This window comes from Parasteatoda tepidariorum, chromosome 1 (genome assembly GCF_982258835.1).
Source record: "Parasteatoda tepidariorum strain Cologne lab strain chromosome 1, Ptep-v5.0, whole genome shotgun sequence".
Classification (NCBI taxonomy): Eukaryota; Metazoa; Arthropoda; class Arachnida; order Araneae; family Theridiidae; genus Parasteatoda; species Parasteatoda tepidariorum.
This window is the reverse complement of record NC_141755.1, coordinates 79710111-79732460: the sequence shown is the minus strand read 5'-3', so window position 1 is coordinate 79732460 and position 22350 is coordinate 79710111. Positions and strand designations below refer to the sequence as shown.

Here is a 22350-nt window from a genome sequence, read left to right as displayed (position 1 = left end):
ACCCACGGCCTTCATTCACTTGATTATAAGCAGGCTTGTTTGTATTGGCATGCAGCATAAGTAACAAAAACATGAAAAGTATTTTGCGTTGCATTCAAGCAACCGAATGAATAATTCAGAGGTCTACTGCCAACAATTTCAAGAAATCTGAAGAAGTGATCAAGGAGAAAAGGCCAAAACTGTCAAATCGCAAGTGGATGGTGTTCCACCATGCAATGTGAGGGCTCAGGCATTTTTAGCCATACGTCCGAAATTATTGGACCTTGGTTAAGAGATGTCGCAACCTCACTTACTTTCAACTTCACACCATTAGATTATCATCGACTTTATAATTCACAAAACTTTTTAATTGGTAAAAATGTGAACTATAAAGATGACTTCAAATCATACTTCCTTGAAATTTTTGTTGATATTTCCCAAATCTATAAGGGCGGAATTATGAATGAAATGTATTATATTTGACTGATTTAAGTTCACTTTTTGTATAATAACATTCAGCTTAATTCCATACTAAGAAACTGAAATTACTTTCTTACTAATCCAATGATTCCATTTACTAAATGATAGCTTTTTATAAATATTGAAATACGGAGCAAATAAACGAATGATTTATCAAAATCTCATTCCTTGCAATCCAAGAATGACATTTAGAACAATTTAGAATTAAAATGATTACGTTGTAATTTTTAGTTTTCATTTCGACAACTGCAGTTTTTTAAAAAATTTGATTTTAATAACTTTCGAAACAGTTCAAAGAACTTAGAATTTCCTAAACCACATTTTGTATTGGCTATGATGACCGTTTGTTTATTATTCAATTTGCAAATGATATCTTATTATAAGTATTGTATATAATTATAATTAATAATAATTAAAATAATTAAAGAGAGGAAAGTTGCTGAAACAATACTTCATGAACAATTTGCATATTTAAATTTTGATTAGTCACAATAACTTATATTTGGAATGTTTTAATGATAAAAACGATTATTAGACTATTTAAATTATTTTCTTGATACTAATATCTGTGCAATAATTACTAAAAGTTAATTTTTTTCAAAATGTCTGTAAGTGGTAAGAATTTAAAGACTGGTTGCCTATCAGTCGTAAGTCATACCAACCACAAAAACATTCAGCGTTTGCGATTAAAACCATGATTATATTATGTAATTAAGATTATGCAATTTGACAATGTAGAAAAGTAGAAACGCTTTTAGTATAATAATAATAATAATAAATGAGATATTAAATTTTTGAAATATTACAAGCAACTGCATTATAGGACTATAAAATATTAATGGATTATTATGTTGCGTAACAGAAGCGTGATTTCAATAAATCTGATTGTTAATAAAGTGTAGTCTTTATAACCTACTTTCTTCTTTCAGAAATACAGAAATTGATTCGATGAGAACTTTCAACGTAAAAAGTAATAGGAGAGATCGGTCTAACAAATCACGTAACTAACCAATAATTACCAGATCGCTACTTGACTAATCGGAAGAAAAATCACTTAGATCTTTCTCATCACTTTTTCTCTTCCTTGGGAATAAGGCAACTAAATATCATCTCAAGGATATTGAACTTCACTGAATTTATCGTATATATATATATATATATATATATATATATATATATATATATATATATATATATATATATATATATATATATATATATATATATATATATATATATATATATATATATATATATATATATATATATATGTGTGTGTGTGTGTGTGTGTTTAATTAACTGATGTTTTTTAACCCGTTTTATATCGACTTTTTATAATACAGTCATACAGAAAGTGGTTATATTAGAAAATTGGTATAATACATAACATTAAACTAACAGGCTTCTTTCTAAAATTAGTCAACATTTCGTTTCAGAAACTACGAGATTACTGTAGTTTTGGTTTTTACCACTAAAACGTAAGTTATTGTTAAATTATGGAGGAAGAAATTTATATTAAAGTAATTGAAAATTAATTCTTCAGGAAAAATAACAAAACTTGATCGATTTTAATAGTATCAAAAATGTTTTTGAAAAAGTGAGCTGTATAATTATGACGGTGGGCTTTGACCGGTTAAAGTAAAGTTCTATTTCCCTGGTTTATTCTTGTATTCTTGCCCGGTATTCCTTCTACTGAAACTATTTAAAGATAATCACGAACTTTATATATTTTGTTAATCGAATATATCCAATATTTGCAAAATAAACTAATTAAACTAAAATTTATGTTTCGCAGAAAAACTGTTTCATTGAATAAAGAAAACTTTATTTTTCTTGATTGTGAAAACAAGATTATCTCTTAAATAAAAGAAAGAGAATAAAAAAACAATATGTTAGTTTCTCTTTATTTTTGTTATTTTTATTCCCCAAACCATGCTATCATACTTGGCCTTCTGAACATTTGTCAAAGAACACAATGTCTAGTTTAATTAGTTTTAGTATTTCATACTTAACCAAATAATACAAGACATTGCACATAATACAAACAAGATAATTCCACGAAAAATCGTCATTTAAACACAATCCAGTATTTTAGGTAAACATTTTGGATCTTTCAAAAAAACCACTTGTCAGCCTATGCTAATTCCAATATTTTTTCTTTTTTGTATCCAAGTGTTTGATTATATTCTATGATATACGACATTGAATTCTTTCAAAGAAATCCTTACTTCAGCCACATTTTTAGCATAAATATTTCTATCTCTAATTGTGTTATAAAACTAATATTTCTATTTCCGAAGATTTGAAAGGAAGAAAATGGTACAATTTATCTTGTTCCTAACATTGTTATCTAACATTGTGAAGAATAATCGACTAGTTACAAGTTATTAGGAACAATTGCATAGAATATGTCTTAATAGAAAGCGAAAGTTCTAGATAATACTGTTTTTCTTTTCTTTTATTCTTTTCAGCTCAACTATCTGTTATGACTTTATAAATGAATACCATGACACGACTTTATAAATGAAAGAAATTGATTAATTATTCAAAACTATTTTGTATTCCTTGAAAGTTTCTTGAACATTTTTTTACGAATTATTATTGGTGTCAATCAAAATAAAGCAAAGAGAAAAACAGCATGAAAGATTTTAGAAATATTTGACTAAAAATCTAAAAGCAAATTTTGGCTGGAGAGTATTTATTAAATTAGATTACCAGAGAGAGTATGTGTTATTATGAAGTATATATTATCAATTGACATCGGTATTGAATTCTGTATATTTTAGATTTTTTGGGGGAACAAATTTTAATATTTGTTAAAAATATATCTATGGATTTGCAGGATAACTGTTATTAAATGTTCAAGAAAATGAAATTTAGAAATTCTTATTATCTCAAAGGTATTCATTAGTTGCTGGAATTTGACATTTCGAGATTTAATATATTTACGTAAAATTAGAACGTTGTTAATTTATTTTTTAATTTTACGTGGTATTGAAATTTTAAAGGTTTATTAAATTAACGGGGATGAAGTGCTATATGAATAACAGATTGGATTACAAGTTTAATCTAATTAACTTGTTATTTTAATAATGTGAAGGATTATTTTACAATCGAAATTCTTTTTATTTTTTTATTAGGAATCAATTAATTTACATAACGGGAATAACAAAATGACTGACAATAAGAGGATAACTAATGGAGAATTCAACTGATATTTTATTTATGATATAATGAAAATTTAAAAATTCTAAAAATCTCAAAGATATTTTTTACTGATAATTGTTTAAATTTATCACCTTTACAGAACTGAAATAGCAAAGAAATAACTGGAAATAAGTCACAAGACATTATATAACATGTTGCAGTCATTATATAACAAGTCATTATGTAACATGTTGAGGTGATGTTGTAGTCATTTGGGGGTTCAGTGATTATAATAGTTAAATAATTTTAGAATTTTGTTTTTAATTCTTTTTTGAAATGCCTCATATAAAAACCTCTTAGTTTCTCACAACGTGTTAACGTGCTGCAGGGACTTTTAAAATTGCTTTTTAGAGCTTCTACAGACATACACTGTAAAAATTTCAGTATCAAATTACAGTATAAAGTAGAAGTACTTTGGGTGCATCATTCGTAAAATCTATTTTTATCGTAAAATATCATACTGTAATTTTATAGTAATATTATACTATAAAATATATTGTATAAAATATAAAAAAAATATAAAATATATAATAAAACATAATATATAAAATATATTATTACTATAAAATAAAAACTTACAGTAATTATTATTCTAAACATTACAGAATATTAGAAATTTGTTCCACAACATGTTCTGGTAAAAATGGATTTTACGGCAAAATCATTCATTCATTCAACCGTAAAATAATTATTTTCTTTAGTTAATTTATCTTAAAATAATCAAAATAAGAAAATGAGTACCCAGAAATTGGCAAAACATTTTAAATACTAATGCAATTTTTCATTTCAACTATGAAATTATTTCCTTTAGAAAATAGAGTTTGTTATTTTAAGCTTTCTTTTCATTTTAAAATTAAATAAACCAAGAAGAAAATGTAGATATTAATGTCGTCCATTTGACGATATGTTAGCTCAGATCGTTATACAGCGAACGTTTGTCATAAACGAAGAAAGTCTCTTGAATTTTGAGTATCTTATTCTTAGCATTGCTTTTGTACGAAAATTAAGTACAGAATTAAATTCCAAATGGTAATTTCTAACCAAAAAAATAACTTCGAATCTTTCGGGCCTCATTAAATTCGTAAATCACATACAGGAACCATGTATATTTTTAATAAAGTAAATTATCGTAAGAAATAAGTCATACATTTACTTTAGATGTGCTTGAGAAACTTTATTCGCTTTGAATCCTGAAATAAAAATGAAAAATATATATTTCAAAATCCCTCAAAGTTTTGAACGCTCATGGGAAAATTTGAAAAAATAGTCTTCCGTTTAATATGACAGAAATATGAGGGAAATAAGAATTTTGTAGAAGAGTTTAGGAAAGTTTTGAAGGGAAAGATTTTATTTGATATCGTCTTGATAGAGTAAAAATAAAGTTAGAGTTATATATATATATATATATATATATATATATATATATATATATATATATATATATATATATATATATATATATATATATATATATATATATATATATATATATATATATATATATATATATATATATATATATATAGTAAATATATATAGCAAGAAAACACGAAGAAAGTTAAGAAAAACAATAAGTTTTATTTATTGCGCATAAGCTGCAAGTAAACAGAACTCATTAGATAAGTTCAAGAGGAAGATAAAACAAAGAGAAATTATAGATATATGAAAAGGGGGGGGAATAATAAGTAAGGAAATAACAAACAACAGTTTAAAAAAGAAGAAAAAAGGATGAAATTTTATTTAAAAAAACTGGAAACAAAAAACGATATAATCTCTTCATCAGCCCACACGATTATATCCGTGTTCTATTTTATTTGTTGTAATTTTAGTAAAAAAATTTTTTGAGTGCTCCTCACACTATTGTATTAATATATTTTGCTCTGGCTATATTGATACAATATCAGAAAGCCCTCTTTTTTGCGGATATAATCGCGTGGGCTGATGAAAAGATTATATCTTTTTTTTCCAGTTTTTTTTAAATAAAATTTCATCCTTTTTTTTTAAACTGTTGTTTGTTATTTTTTTACTTATTATTCCCCCCCTTTTTTTTCATATGTCTATAATTTTTCTTTGTTTTATCTTCATTTTGAACTTCATTTCATTTTCAACCAAATTACGGCATATTTTGCGAGTCAAATATCCGAATACGTCGGAAAAAGGCAGGTTTATGTGTCTGATTTCGTAGCTTAAAATATCTCTTACGCTTATTAATTAGCACATTTAAGGTCACCCCCTCGTGCCATTAAGATTGAGTCCTGGAACGTAAAGATCCGGTCATTAGATCAAAAGTTATTAAGGATGGTCCGTGTTTTTTAAGTACTGTACAAGCGTTTTTTTGGGTCCATATTATATATCATATGACTATTGAAATTACATTTCCAAGAAAATAAAAAAAAAAGTTAAAAAAAATATTTCATCCATATTTTTTTATAAAAGATCTTTTATTTTTTAATGTAACTAACTTAAACGCATCGCATTAAAATTTCCCAAATTCCCAACGAAATCATTTTCGAGTCCCCTCCAAATGTACGGATGTTTATAATACCAAAATTAACGCTTTAAAAGTCTCATAACTTATATGATCCTGAAATAAACTCTGTTTCTCATTTATTGCATAATATTCTCCGAAATTAATGGTTTGAGCACGACAGCTGGGACAGGAAGTTTTGTGCCAGAAATTCCCTAATAATTACCCTATCTGTCCATCTTTACACCCAGTTTTCCCCAGAGGTCGTAGTTTTCCAACTTCTCTTCTGTCACAGACACATCCATGCATTTATCAAGTAAAGCTTAAGGCGGACTTGTTTTAATGAAACAATAATCTTGTCCAACCTATCTTGAAAATCGTTGTTACCCTGCTGGAAAGCCCAACATACGGTTCAGTGGTTCAGGTAACTTCGCGCGACATATTTGTACACACAAAGGAATACATATTAAATGCGATAAAATTTTATGCCTGGTATATCTTTCGTCGTAAGAGCAAAATAAACGGCGGTTTTGCCATTTATATACTACTTCTAAATGCATTAGCCAAAACTACGTGGTTAGAAACAGATGCATATTGAATGTATATTTTCTAATTAAAATTCGAATCTCAGCTTCCCTTGGCTGTAATTATAAATTAGTTTAGATATTGTTTCAATTCGAGATGACAAATACAACTTTACTCACCTTTCGTAACCATTCTTTCCTATTCTTTATTTATGACTGGTTTATATTTGAATCTATACATAATAATAAACGCGGCTGTGTGTGTGTCTGTTTGTCTGTCTGTAATCACAATATATCGCCCTAGAAGCCTCGCCCAGGCACGAAACTCGGCACATAATTGTGTTTTGACATAATAAAGAAGTATTTTTTTTCTTTTTCAAAAATTTGGATTAGTTTTTTAGTTATCAGTCATTTTGTAAGAAAATCTATGCTTTTCCGTCTTCAAAGAGCCATATTCAAAAAACTATCAAAAAATGCATATACTTTTCTCCACTCTTATAAATGTATACTAATGCGAACCTTACAATTGAAATATTAATTTTCGACAACTTAAACCAATAATATACGAAGGAATAAATAATTTAATTGTAAGGTTCACATTAGTTTACATTTATCAAAGTGGAGAAAAGTTTAAATTTTGTATTAAAAATGTGGCAACATATTCGATACGTAAATAGAACGCTTTGCTTTGATATATGTGTCGCTGTTCATAATTGTAATAATAAGTTTTTCTTCTTCTTTCCACGCTCTATTTTTTTTTCTTAAGCGACGACGATAATTTTTGTAGCGATATAGAAATAGAAATTGATACCATAAAAAATTATATAGAAATAGAAATTAATACCATAAAAAATTAATTCGTTTTCGTGTTCTTTTCATGTATTTAGCATTTTAGTTTTTTTTTCTTAAGCGTTGTAGCTATATAATATATAAAATAGGAATTTAATTGCTTTTGAAGGAACGATCACACTTACCTTGGATCTCTTTGGTTTTTCTATTCTTTATTTTAACAGTTTTTATTAAATGTAATTAGTTATTTTCAGAAAGTTTCAGTTTGCAGGTAAGCATTTAGATTTTAATATTGAAGTTTCATGATTTGCTTTCATAGTTTCCTGCTATGTTTTAAAAAACTTTATTTGTGAAAACCTTTAACGTGGCGGCTAGTAAATAAATTAAACAATGTTTGCTAACTTTTCTCGCTAAATGGTTCTTATTTTACTGTTACTTAGCTTTTCGTGTTTTACTGTCGATTAAATTTTTGTGGTTTGCTCTCAAGAACGTTATCCTACTTTGTTTTTAACATTTTTCTTAGTTTCAATTATTTTGTTTTTTTCCTTACTTTAACGTTATTTTACTTTTCAAAGTCTAGTTTGACTTAAGATTTTTTTTTTATTTTAGTGTTATGTCTCTAATTTTAGTGTTATTTCTCAAATTTTACTGTTATTTCTCTAATTTTACTGTTATTTAATAATTTTTTCTGTTTCTTTCGTTGCAGTTCTTACTTTTATGTAACTTTTCATTACTTTTTTTATACTTATTTATATTTTTTACCATAAAGGTTCATCCTCACACCTAGTTTTTCCTAAGTGTCGTTTCGTAAGACTGTTTTATTTTAATGAAACAGAAATGTTGGTGAGCTTTTAAATCTGGGCATATCTCTAAACGCTTGTTTATGAAAATAGACGGAGCTAAAAATGCGCGTTTAGGAAAATTTAGAAAGCTAAAAATCCGTGTTTGTAAAAACGGACGTAGCTGAAAATGCATATGTGCATCTTTTTTGAATATTTTTCTTAAAAAAAATTACAAGCTAATGAATGTAAATAAATTCATAATGGTTTAAATCATTGGTATATTTTACTAAATGTGTCTTAAGAGACCACATTCATTTTTACAAGGTTGCTACAAGTGCTATAAATTCATAATAGTGGGGTTGTAAACTTAAATTAAGGAATTTAGAGATTTAAAATTCACTTTATTGTTTAGAATTCCGAATATATGAAGACATCACCCGAAAAAATACATCTGTAATATACTTACAAGGGAAACTAGGGAAGTGTGACTCGCCAATTTTGAAATAAACTAGTGGGATGTATGCCTTATGAGGAATAATTTTAGGGGGTAACATTCGTTTCGGCCCATAGAAGGTCCTGTGAGAGATAAAAAATAATTCAATATATAGAAAAATCGGTATTTTATTACTTCAATGCAGTCTATAAGTCATTGTAATTATCTCATACTCCAATTAATTTTGTGGTACTTTCACGTACTATATGATGCATATTTATTGTCAAAATTGATTTCGAAAATTTTATATATCTGTAGTTTTTCAGAAAAACCTGTTAGGTTAATTTAAAAAAAAATTGACATCAAACTTTTTAAAATTTTTAAAAATTTTTTTTCTAAATTAATTGGAATATGTAATTGCAAATCAATTAATTAAATAATTAATAATTACATAATTAAATATTAATTAATTAATAATTACTTAATTAATAATTACTTAATTAATAATTAATTAATAAATTTGTCAATTAATTTATTAATTAGAAAAGTGATTAACTAACCAATTAATTACAAATTAATTGGAGTATGAGACAATTACAATAACTAATAGTCTGCATTGAAGTAATAAAATGCTCGACTTCGCGTGGAGGTCGTCGGGCTACCGAAGCGGGGGTGCCATCCTATCTGCAGAGGATCAAAATTGTGATGGCATGTCTTCGGATCATCCTCAGAGATGTTTCCCAGAGCATCGCCAATATCCCATTGTGCAGCTCTAGTGCGACGTAAATGAACTACAGCAACAACAAGTAATAAAATACCGATTTTTCTATATATTAAATTATTTTTTATCTCTCATAGGACCTTCTATGGACCGAAACGAATGTTGCCCCCTAAAATTATACCTCATAAGGCATACATCCCACTAGTTTATTTCAAAATTGGCGAGTCACACTTCCCTAGTTTCCCTTGTTAGTTTGGAACTTTGCCCAGTAATGATTACGATTAGTGTTTAAATAAGTAAAGGAAGCGTAAGCATGCAATTCTCCGTTTAGTTGATAAACGTTGTTGAAACTAGTAATCTGTTTAGTTGTCAGAACTGAAAAGGCGCATTTTTTGCTTTATCCGTTTTCGCGAACACGCATTTTGAGCTATGTCCGTTTTTATTGACATGCATTAAGAACTGTGTTCATTTTCGAAACCACGCATTTGATTTCCGTAAACACTTATTTTGAGTTTTATATTATTTTCGTGAATACGCATTTTGAGCTTTGTCCATTTTAGTAAACACGCGTTTCGAACTATGTCCAGATTTAAAAAAAATTATCTACGACATTTTAAATATGATAACATTTTATGCGTGATATAGCTTTTCTCGTAAACGCAATGAAAGCGGCTTTGCCATTTATAAACTTTTTTCAAATCCATTAGCAAAAACTGAGTTTTTCTTTTCTAATCGAGATTTAAAATGATTTTCTTTTGCTTTCAGTGAAGATTTAAGATATTACTTTCATTCAAGTAAATAACTTTACTTTTCTCTCCTTACTCTTATCTTTTTGTAACATTTTTTCTCTCTACTTTTCCGACTCCTATCACATTTTATTTCAACTTTAATGTTAGTCTATTTATTATTATCTGTTATCTAACTTAAAGTTTCTTATTTTACTGTTTCTTTACTTCCTTGTTTTATACACTGTAAACAATTTACATCTTATAGCACAATCTTATACGAAAATCAATTAGAAATTATCCTATAACAAATCCAGGTAATTTATTCAAAATTTGAAGCAAATGCATAAATTTTAGAAGAAATACGAAGATGTAAATTTTCAGTATTTTATCATTAGAACACAGCGATCTTAAAATTTTCCTTTTTTTGAAATTACTCTTTGCAATAGTTTTCCACCTACCAGTTTTTTTCTCTCATTAGTCTAGTAGAGAGGTTACCAAAGGCCGGGATAGCCTGGTCGGTAGGGCGCTGGGCCCATGTCCGAGAGTTCGTGGGTTCGAACCCCACAGGCCGAAGACTCCCCATGTAGTAAAGTGACTGATGCACGTTAAATCTGTCGAGTCGCAAAAGTCCTCCATATTCCCATAACAAATCAATACCTCTGGGGGTACTGGATTGGAGATCGATCGTTCTCTGATTCATGTCAAAATTACGATCTGTGGATGAATGAATGGATGTATGAATGGGTTCGCCCTACAAACTGGTGAGACGTATGGTGTGGCAGAAGTCGTATTCTTGTCCATAGATGGCGCCACTGGAAAACAAGAACAATCGCACCCCTCTGCCTAAACTGGCATACGTCAACAGCAACAGCGGTTACCAAGACCACTGATACCACGTGGACCACTGGTAGGGAATGGGTGTAGTAATTGTTTACCTCCGCGAAGATATTGTTAGTTACGATTGTTACTTTAATAGTGTCAAGCGAATTTCCCGCCGTCCCGCTCATGTGATGTTACACTAATTGAATAATTATAACCTTTATTGTAATTATTAAGTAAAATTCAATTAATCATTATTCTCGTTTGATTATTCTTTCGCATCTATGGTCCTCATATTATATATAAATTTTATTGAGTTTTGTCATTTGAGAACTTGACACCATGGATATCTTGTTGATAACTGAAGAGCTGGTCCGTAAGACTAAATATTTTTTGGTGGTCTCCAAGAGACACTCAAAAGTTTGGCAATCGCTTGTCTACATTGAGGAAAAAGTATGGTAAAAAAAACCAGAATATGGCTACATTTACCGTGTTTCTGTCTCCATGAGAGCACCAAAAAGTTCAGGAAATTTTTACCGTTCGGCTTTATGATTTTGGAAAATAAACAGTAAGATATGGTTTTATAATATTTGATGAAATTTGGTAATAGTGAAGTGAAATAGTTTGGTTAAATTTACTTTTAAGTTTTTTTAACTAAATATTTGGAAATAAAATCGATAATTCTGAAAACCGAAATTTTCAGTAAACCATTACCATATAAACAGAAAAAATATAAATTGAATGGCTTAAAAACAGCATATTTTCTTATGAACCAGAATTGTTGGTTTTTTATACACATAATTCTGGTTAGTGAAATAATCAAACAGTATCGTAATTTTATCGGAATTTTTTCCTCGTACTTTTCCTTAATTAAACATTCATTCACATAAAATGCCCGATTGATATCAAGAAAAAATTTTTGCATTTTCGAATTTTAACTTTTCTCATAATTTTCTTCCAAATCACTAAAACTCAAAAACAATCATTAACTAAAATTTTTTTCAATCAAGATAGAAGATTAATCTTACTTGAGAATACGCAAAAGAAAATTATTTGAGTTTTGGTAAAGAAAAGAGAAAGGGAAAAAAAAGGACGTAATACTTCGGATTACATCTCCTACGTTATTTTTGTCGAACTACTTAGGCAGATTAGAGCACAAATACATGTTAAGATCCAAGGCTCTGGCATAATTCTCTGTTTAGACATGAACGACCTTTTAGAACAGGAAATTATAGAAGAAATTTTATTTTTCAATGAACAGGAATGCAATTTCTTGGCGTGAGTTACCATATTTAGATTTATTAGTTTGCAAACATTCGTATATTTAAAGGGGAAGCAAATTTAATGTTAGTTTATTTCGCGGAAGTAATTTAATAGAATTTTCTTGGTATTGCCAGAAAAAATTAAATAAGAAGAAATATTTAAGTATACGTAATTCTATAAATATTACAAAGAAGAAAAATAATGAGTTGATCTACATTAAGGCGAATAAATTTAATGGAATGTTAATTAAATTTGGCGTCATTGCTTTATCTGAACGACATTTAAGATAGTTTCTAATTTAATATCTTGTATGCCTCAGAAATGTAATTGCTAAAGGTTTATATTGCGGCCAAGTATTTTATAATGCAATTAATTAAATATCTAATTATGTTGTGTTTTAGATGTCATAGAAGCGTATTTGAAACAGGCACTTCAAATTTTGAAAGAGAAAAAACATATTACTGCAAAACGTAAACGTAAAGAATTTGAATTTAAATACTGTTAATTAAAATAGCGAAGATAGTGCTTTTGAAATATTATTTGTAACACCAAATACTGAAAGTTGGTCTACAATTACTGAAACATCTAAGTGTTTTTCATGTTCGGTTATATTCATGCTTCATGTTCATCTCGTGTAGAAATTTATTTAATGTTTAAAACTGATTTTTGAATAAATTAATTATGGGAGGCTATGTCTCATTTAGTGTTTGCTTTTCGTTTCGCTTAGAATTCTTTTTTTAAACATGAAATCCGCTTAGTAGTTTTGAAAAGGCCCTGCATATTTTGCATTAAATTATAAGTTTTCTGTGATTAAATTCAAATCCTTGACTGGTATAGCACTCTACGTAGGTGTATTTAAACTAATGCAGTGAGATTAGCATTCTTGTCTACAAAGTTAAATGAGTATAGTTACAAAGTTAAGGAAATAAATACGTAGCTCCAAATCTATTAATTATATAAGATCTTCGTCGCTCGCTTATTTACTGAGAAAACAATATGGTCCGAATTACCAGAATACACTAAAATGTAACCTTTTTTCTGATTCTATGGGAACACCAAAAAGTTACTGAGGTATTTTTCACCAAAGGGCTTTGGTATTGATTTTTATACAATAAACAATAAAATATGGTTTTATAATGTGTGATAAAATTTGGGGATTTTATCCCTACACTAGAACATGGCACAAAAACCATTTATTTGGTTAAATGAGCAGCTCAGAAGCCAATGCGGTTAAGTCCATTTCTTGATATTTTCTGATTTTTGGAAATTTTGATGAAATAAATAATAATCTTCTTAGTTATTAAAGGATTTACTCGTTGGTTACTTTCTTCTAGGTTAGACAGCCCTTTTTTTAATAGCTTCTGAATATATTGTATAATAATTTCAGAAGCCATTGTGAATAAGTCCACCTTTTATCAATATTTTCTTACATAAACTTTGAAATAAAAATTAAATTCTTCTTCCTCTTTCGATATTTGCTGGTAACACTGAAAAACAAGAAATTCATAGTAACAGGGTTGCCAGACGTAGTATTTTTAATACTACGGTAGTATTTTCTCACAAAAAAAAGGGGTATGGTATTTTTCGTAGTATTTTTTTAAAATGTGGTATTTTTCTGTTTTTTTTTTTTTTTTTTTTTCATTTCCTAAAACAAAGTAAAGTGTCACTCTAGTTTTGAAGTAAAAAACAATTTTTGAAATAATCCAACAGTTTATTTTCTATTAGTCACTGTATCTAGTGATGAAAAATAAAAGTTCGTTTATACTAGTAGACTAGTAGACATAAATTTCTTATCTTTTTCAGCTGCCAAAAGGTTTAAGTCCTAAACTTTTTAAGATGCTGTCATTATTTCAATAAATACTTACGTTTTTATTTACACATCCTGTACATAGCTTGTCTTTTTGCAGAGTTTATACCTCGAAAAATGACTTTATACACTTTTCTAATTAAATTAATAAACCAAGAATTTTAAAAACTAATGTATCAAAAAACATTAATTTTCTCAATTGTTGTGTTTTGGACTTAAACGCATTGGCTTCTGAGCGACTCAAATGTTCTTCTCAGTTTTGTCTTTTCTCACTAAATGTGTGGTAATACGAATCAGAATATTGAAAGACAAATCTCTCGGCAAACCGACCATATGAGCTGTAAAAAGTACCAAATAAATGGTTTAAATACCATATATTTTGGTTTTATTTGATGAGTTATAATTTTTCTTTTACCAGAAAAGCCATAACCGTAAAATAGAGTAATGACAATTAACCAGAAATTTTTTTCTCTCTCTATGCGTTACAGCTTAATGGAATAGCGTTTCACGTAGGTATATTTAAACTAATACTTTACCATAAGCGTTCATGTCTTCAAGGTTAAATGAGTGGTTACAAGTTCACGGAGAAGAATATGTAGCCCCAAATTTGTTTAATATATAATATCTTAATCCATTGCTTATTTAAATTAAATAAAAATCTTTTTGTGTGAAATAAAAATAGGTTACGAAAGCGTATCAATATAAATTTAATAAGTATTTTATTCAATATTCTTAAAGTAATTTTTCTAAAATTACTATCATTCCAATTATATAATTAATATGTACTCAATTTCCAACTGTATAATTAATATATAATTAATTTCCAACTATATAATTAATATATAATTAATTTCCAACTATATAATTATTATATATAATTAATTTCCAACTATATAATTAATATATAATTAATTTCGTCAAAACTTTTTCAGGATACGTCATGCACGATCTCAATCAAGCATCCTCTCCTACGTATGAGATTCTGGACATGACCTATGAATCTCCAGAAAATTCGAATGTCTCCTTCCGGGAAAATGATTCGGTGGCCTGCACCAACGAGTACTGTGTCTCAGACGATGAATACATGGCAATGATAGAAGATTACATCTATCCAACGCCAGCTGAATGGGTTCTCATAGCATTGCACGTAATTGTGTTCATTGTGGGACTAGTTGGTAACACCCTGGTATGCGTATCTGTTTACAAGAACCATACCATGAGGACAGTAACCAACTACTTTATTGTAAATTTAGCTTTAGCGGATTTTATGGTGATACTAGTCTGCCTCCCACCGACTGTTCTTTGGGATGTAACAGAAACCTGGTTCTTTGGCAGCGTTACTTGTAAACTTGTATTATATTTGCAGGTGAGTAATTTCTGTTACATTTTTTTCTAATATTTAGTAGACGTTTCTTTTGTTAATAATAAAAAGTAGAGCCGTAGTGGCTTAGGGGATAGAGAGTTCGCCTTCCAATGAGATGAACCGGGTTCGAATCCCGGTGATAGATGGTCGATACGAATTCCACATCCGGCTTGCACCGACCACAGTAGTGACAAGAAATATCCCCAGTGGTAGACGGATCATGGGTTAGAGTCCCTTCGCCGTCAGGCTAACCGTGGGACGTTCTCATGGTCTTCCTCTCCGTGTAACGCAAATGCGGGTCAGCTCCATAAAAAAGTCGTCCACGAAGGCAAATTTCTCTCATTACTTGATCCAGGAGCTCTCTTGCCTTCTGGATTGGGTTCAAAATTACAAGACTAAGTAGTTGAACATTAGTGTAATTTTTGCTTGTATTTAGTTCATTTCTAAGTAAAGCTGTTTTCTAGACTTCATATTTAATATTCTACCCATTTGTTAAAACTCTAATTTGAAAATTTTGAATATGTTTGCTTGTGTGATTGAACTTTGTGCGCACTTCGAACTTTCGGAGTGTCCCCGGACGCCCCCTTACGGGGGCGGGGCGGGGTTAAGTTAATTATTAGTAGTCTTAAGCCCAAAAATTGGGTCTGTTCTTCTACGACCGTTATAATATTATAATAATATATGAAAGTTAGTTGATATTGTTTACCTGTCTATTGTAAAATAACAAAACGATCAACGAGCAAGATATTCTTGGACGTTTCTTCAATGGCAATAAAGTTTCACATGCAAGGAACGATGATCGAGTAGTTTTCACTACAGAATCGAACTCTGGATTGCCTACACTGTAAAAAATTCCGTATCAAATTATGGTATAAAGTACCGGCACATTGGGTGTATCATCCCTAAAGTATATTTTATCGTAAAATCTATTTTACCGTAATTGTTACAGTAATTTTGATTTCAATAGAGTGAAACAATGATTTTACGGTAATTATTATTATAAAAATAACGGTATATCAGACTTTTTGTTCCGCAATATGTTCCGGTAGAAAGTGACCGCTGGAAATTTGATCCGAAATTTTTTACAGTGAAGCAATGTAGTCTGAGGAGTTGATTGGAGTTATTTTTATTACCTAACTTTTCAGTTTAAGAAAACTATTTTTTCAGAACCATAATGAATAACGGGCATTTTTCTCTTTGCTTATGACTATGGATATTCGATAGTTTTCCTTCTTTTTTCAAAGAAGTTTCTCAAACTACACATTACATATGTAAAATTTACAGAAATTCTTATTTTCCCTTACTATTAAAAAAACTTATCTTTAGAATGGAAACTGAATATTAAATATTCATACAAACTAAAGAGCCATATCATATTTTCTAAATTGAATAATTTCACCAAGCTGTGTTTTACTATAAATTATTAAAAAAGTTATTTATATTTATTTATATTATTTATATTTATAAAGGATACTATGCTAGTGTAAATAAAGAATAGGTTTTTTGTACAAAAGTGATTAGCGATATTACAGCCTCAAGTACCAATAGCTATTGTATAAGACTATTGTATAAGACTGGAAACAAATTCCAAACTGGAAAAATTCCGCAGAGGATAGAAATAGAGAAGAGGATTGCAAAAGTGTCGTCGGATAATCCTCTGGGATATATAGGGTCCTCAGGGTTGCATATACTACTACTACCTATACTAATAATTAAACTATTGAAAAAACTGGAAAGAATTGATAAGCGCCAAATTTTATGACTAGCTTAAGAATAACTAATTTTCAACTTTTAATACCACTGTAGGTGTATTATTTAACATCACTTTCGATAAAATAGGTATAATAAAAAATTTAGCTAACAGAAGTTACACTATCAAAGTTTACGCAGAAAAGTTTTCTACTAAGATTACCGTACTGACATTTTTTGAAACCTTAAATCTTGTTAATAAAACCGAAATATGCGGTATTTAAACTATTTTTTTGGTAGTTTTACCATTCCTAAAATAATGGCTTTTCGGAAATTCTGGTTTTGAATACTATAATTCTTATTATCTTACATTTAGAAGAAAATACAAAACTGAAAATTAAATTTAACCGTATAAAATTCCCTATGATATCATGATAAAATTACCAAACCTTACCACATTTTCAAAATTTTATCACATATTATAAGACCATATTTAATTATTAATTTTACAAAAATCGTTACCAAAGCGCTTCGGTAAAATTTATCAAGATTGTTGGCGTTCCTATAAAGTCAGAAACATGGTAAGAAACGAGGTATGCATTCAGTAAAGAAAATAGTTTTTCATATCTTGATCTCGCTGACATGAGTCATGTGAAATTTTTAGAAGTTTGAAAGCTTAGTACTACTGGGTAAGCAGCAAATTCATACAATCTCCTCGTCTTGTGTTCTTTACTTACATTTTTATAAAAAATAAATTACAATTTCCCATTTACTTTTTAGAATGCAAGTATCATTATAAATGTCCGTCTTATCACTTTCTTTCCTGTGCTAAGGTTGATGCACAAATTTTGCAATTGCAAACAAAAAATCATGCAGAATTGTTATTAACTTGATACATCTTGCTTTAGTACTTCAATCATCAAAGAATAATAAAAACAAAATTTTTTTCATTCCGTGCAAGCGTTTAACATTTATAACCGTTTTTCTCTGGTCACACGCACTGGAAACTCGAAACAAAATCAAATATTTAAAAATTAAATCCTCTAAATTCTACTGTCAATTTAGCATTTAAGGATGCCTCAAAATATGAATGAGCAGTTTAGAGGTCCATGCCAAGATCATCTCTCATAGCGTAATTTCAAATTGGCAATCGATCTTGCATAAATATATTTTGGTTTACGGAGCAGTCCACTGCATTGCTTTTAAGTAGGGGAGAGTGGGGTCAATTGTAACATTTTTTACTTAACTATTTTTTACTGACAAAAATTCCAATATATTATTAGTATTAATTGACAGACGAGTAAAGTAGACTATCCTCTACTAGAAAAAAAAAACCTTATTTTAAATATTATTATATCAGTTATTAAAAATTTTTGACAGTCGTGCACTTGTTACAATTGTCCCCACTTACGGGGTCAATTGTAACAGTTCATAAATTCAACTAAGACATAGTTAATTATACATATTATCATAGTTGTGATATATTTTTTTATTGATCAAAATAGTAATGATATTTTAGGAGTCAAAATAATGATGAGCAGAGACCTAAAGGGTTAAACTTTAAGGGGTTAAAAATTTTAATTTATGCTGTGAAGGGTGACAAATGAAATAATGCACATGCAACATAATATAAATGATATAGGAAACTATTGGTGGTTCTTAAAGAGTTAAGTAATGGTTTGTAAACATAAAATTATTTATTTTCAGCTGTTACAATCGTCCCTTTACTTATTGTTAAAAATTTGTTAAAAATAATGCTAGTTAATTAACAAAACTAATCTTTTTTTTTCAAAATGTCAATTAAGGTGTCCACTTACATATTCGGTTAATAATTTTTATTTGTTTAAACAAAATTACTTTGTTACAATATAATATTCTAATACCAAAAAAAGTACTTACGTAGCGTGAAAATATCTTTTGTGATGTAACTCTTTCAAAAGTACATAAAAATGGTTGCCAGCAGGGGTGTACATGTAGATTTATTAAATACACCTTGTTCGCCACCTAGGAACCAAATCTAGAACCGACACTCGAAATATTTGCTCTGTTACAATCGTACCCTGTTACAATTGACCCCACTCTCCCCTACTGTTAGTCTATAAAACTTCTTTGAGTTTTCCAATACTAATTTTAAAATAACATTTCAGAAAGGAAATGATTTTCATCTTATATTAAACATTTCTAAGTGTGTTTTTTAATTTAATTAATTTTATGTGTCATGTTAATATTTCATGTTTCACTTTCAGTTTTCATAGTAAGTGCCCAATAAAAAGTTAATTTCAACTTAAGCCTTAAAATTTAAGAAAGAAATAATAATTTATGTAAAACTTTAAGTAAATATACTGTAGGTTATGTAAGTATGTTAGGTAAGCATGCAAGTATGTTATCTACGTAAATATGTACTTATGTACTTTATGTAAGTATATTTAAAAAACATTACTTTACTATTTCACTTACCATGAAAATTTATTTTAAGTTAACTAAACTAAACTCAGTGGCGTGACAGCCCATATGGGGCCAAGGCCTACTGTGCCCATCTCAGTTTTCTTGACCTTGGACTATAATTTTGAAAACCAGACTTTCTGATAAATTGTTACCATACCGACCAAATAATTAACAAATGAAAGGTTTAAATAACGTATATTTTGATTTTAGCAACTAGAATTATGGTTTTTCTTTTTTCTTTTTTACTGGGAATGTCATTATTATACAGCATGGTAATTTTACTTGAATTTTTTTTCCTCATGTGACATTTTGTCTAAATGTTGTGGTATTACAGTTCATATTAAAGTTGTGTTATTGGAACTGCATATCATATACTACATATACTGAAAATTCAGATTAAATTAGCAAAAACAATAAGGTACGCATATTAATATCTTTAACGTATTTAAATATTAAAAGCTATAGAGTAAAATTAATGGTTTCTACAGGCCACGGAACCAATAAATACAAAACAAATTCGATAAAAGAACTTGTTTTTCAGCTGCCACCTGATCATAACTTTTTTCTTTAAAAATGCACCCCATGTGCATTTTATTATTATTTTTTTTAATAAATATGTAATCCTTGAATATTTTATAATATTCAGAAAATTACAATATTGTACAATTGTTTCTTAACTTTTTTCAAGATTTTAGAAATGTATCTTGTAATGTTTAGTATACTTTCAAAAAGGCTTCAAAGGAAACATAAACTATATTTATAGAAATAAAGAAATATAAATCCTATTTTCAATTTTTGAAAAAGTGGCAGCGTGTCTTAGAAACTTGCCACTACTAAAAATACTACGACTGGTCGCTAGACAGTATCAAAATCTTTTAATTTTAATTTTTATTAATAGATATAACAACCATGAAGAATCAGAGGATAGATCATTCGCCTTCCAATGAGCTGACCCGGGTTCGAATCCCAGCGGTTATTGGGTGATACGAATTCTGCTGTTGGTACGCACTGACAACAGTGCAGACGTAAAATATCCTTAGTAGTAGACGGATCATGAGTTAGAATCCCTTGGCGGTCGGACTCGCCATGAAAGGTTTTCGTTGTTTTACTCTCCATGCTACGCAATTGCGGGTTAGTTCGATCAAAAAGTCCTCCAGGAAGGCTAGTTTATCCCAATGTATCAACGATCCTTGAGTTTCCCTGTCATCTGGGTTGCGTTCAAAATTACAAGGCTACGAAGTTGAACACTGATGGCCATGAACTCAGAATTGGGTCAACTGCTCAACATGGGTTATAAAAAAATTAAAATAGGTATCTAAACATGAATAATGATTTTTTAGGAGAATAAATTTAAAGTATTATAAATAAATTTCTGACCACTGTACTATCATAATACCTTGATACTTTGAGCATATCATGAAAATTTCGTGCAAAATTTCTGAGGTTTACAATTCGCAACGTTGCAATCAATAGAGTTTAAGACGGTTCAATATCCGCAATATTATGCAATAATGTTAACAGCAGATCCAATTTTTGGGTTTACGACTAGTAATGTTCAACTCCGTAGCCTTGTAATTTTGAATCCAATCCAGAAGACAAGGAAACTCCTGGATCAGTACCCTCAAAGGTATTGATTTGTTACGGGAACATGGAGGACTTTGCAACTCGACAGATTTAACGTGCATCAGTCACCGTTTACAACACTGGGAGTCTTCGGTCGGCTGGGATCAAACCCACGAACTCTTGGACATGGGCCCAACGCCCGACCGACCAGGCTATCCCTGCCTATTAAAACAGTATTTTATTTCATTTTATTTTATTTTATGACCGCCGTTGAACAGCCGACTCAATTTTTGAGTTTACGACTGCTAATGTTCAACGCCGTAGCCTTGTAATTTTGAACCAATCCAGAAGACAAGGAAACTCCTGGATCGATACTCCCAGAGGTAGTGATATTAATTAAAACAGTATTGAGGCTGCAGCAATAATAACATGCACTTAACCATCCTTATTTCCAAATCACAAACTTCTTCCGCCTAAATTATATAAAAGATTTTTATTGTCTTTCTCCTCTAGAATAATCATTTGTTACGCTGCGATTTGCGAACAAAAAAAAATTAATTTATTACACCGTAGATTATGCTTCCATATCATATATTTGAGAAAACAAAATCTAATACAGAAAGTTTAGCAACTGTTTATTTATTAATCAATTTGGGACTGAAACAAAAAAGGAACCTCCGATTCCTTCCACTGCATTTATTTGTTTGTAATCTGATTAAGCAACTTATTTGATGGACAATCTTTTATATGAAATCCGAAAACGAAATAACATCTTTTGTTGTTTGGAAATCTGAAAAAGAAAATTCCGTGTTCCTTTCAGTTTGGATTAGCTTTCCATCCTGGTGATCATTATGCCAGGAAAACTTCATTACAATAAATGTCTTTCTTAAAATTGTTATTTTTATGACATGTTTTCTTTTAAAAAAATGTTTGGTACTTAGGGGAAAAATATTTAATAAAACTCTTTTGTTGTGAGTATCTCGTAAGAAATAGTTATAAATTTTAAAGAAATATTTTTTTTTCGTAGATTGTGTATATTTTTGTTTTTAAATCACTATATTTGTTTTAAAAAGTACATGTGAAGTTTTAAAACAATTTTAAATTAAGTTTGTATATTGGCTTTTGATTTTGTAGGTTAGGAAAAAAGGTTTTGAAGAAGGCTTTTTTTTAAAGGTTTTGAAGGTTAGGTATCGATTCAAACTAACAATATGAAATGTTTGACAACTGTTTATTTATTCATTCTAAGCGGAAAAAAAATAAAAAAATAAATCTCACAGGAAAGGTGCACAAA

At 29.1% G+C, this 22350-nt stretch overlaps 1 protein-coding gene across 1 annotated transcript in view; it reads left to right on the top strand.

The window, feature by feature from the left end:
• Positions 1-22350, top strand: part of LOC107453545 (orexin receptor type 2-like) — a 102068-nt gene that overhangs the window by 61877 nt on the left and 17841 nt on the right. The window contains exon 2 of the mRNA XM_043048897.3: positions 14932-15365. Within this exon, the coding sequence (XP_042904831.2) occupies positions 14940-15365 (426 nt within the window). The 5' untranslated portion in view covers positions 14932-14939. The remainder of the gene's footprint in view (positions 1-14931; positions 15366-22350) is intronic.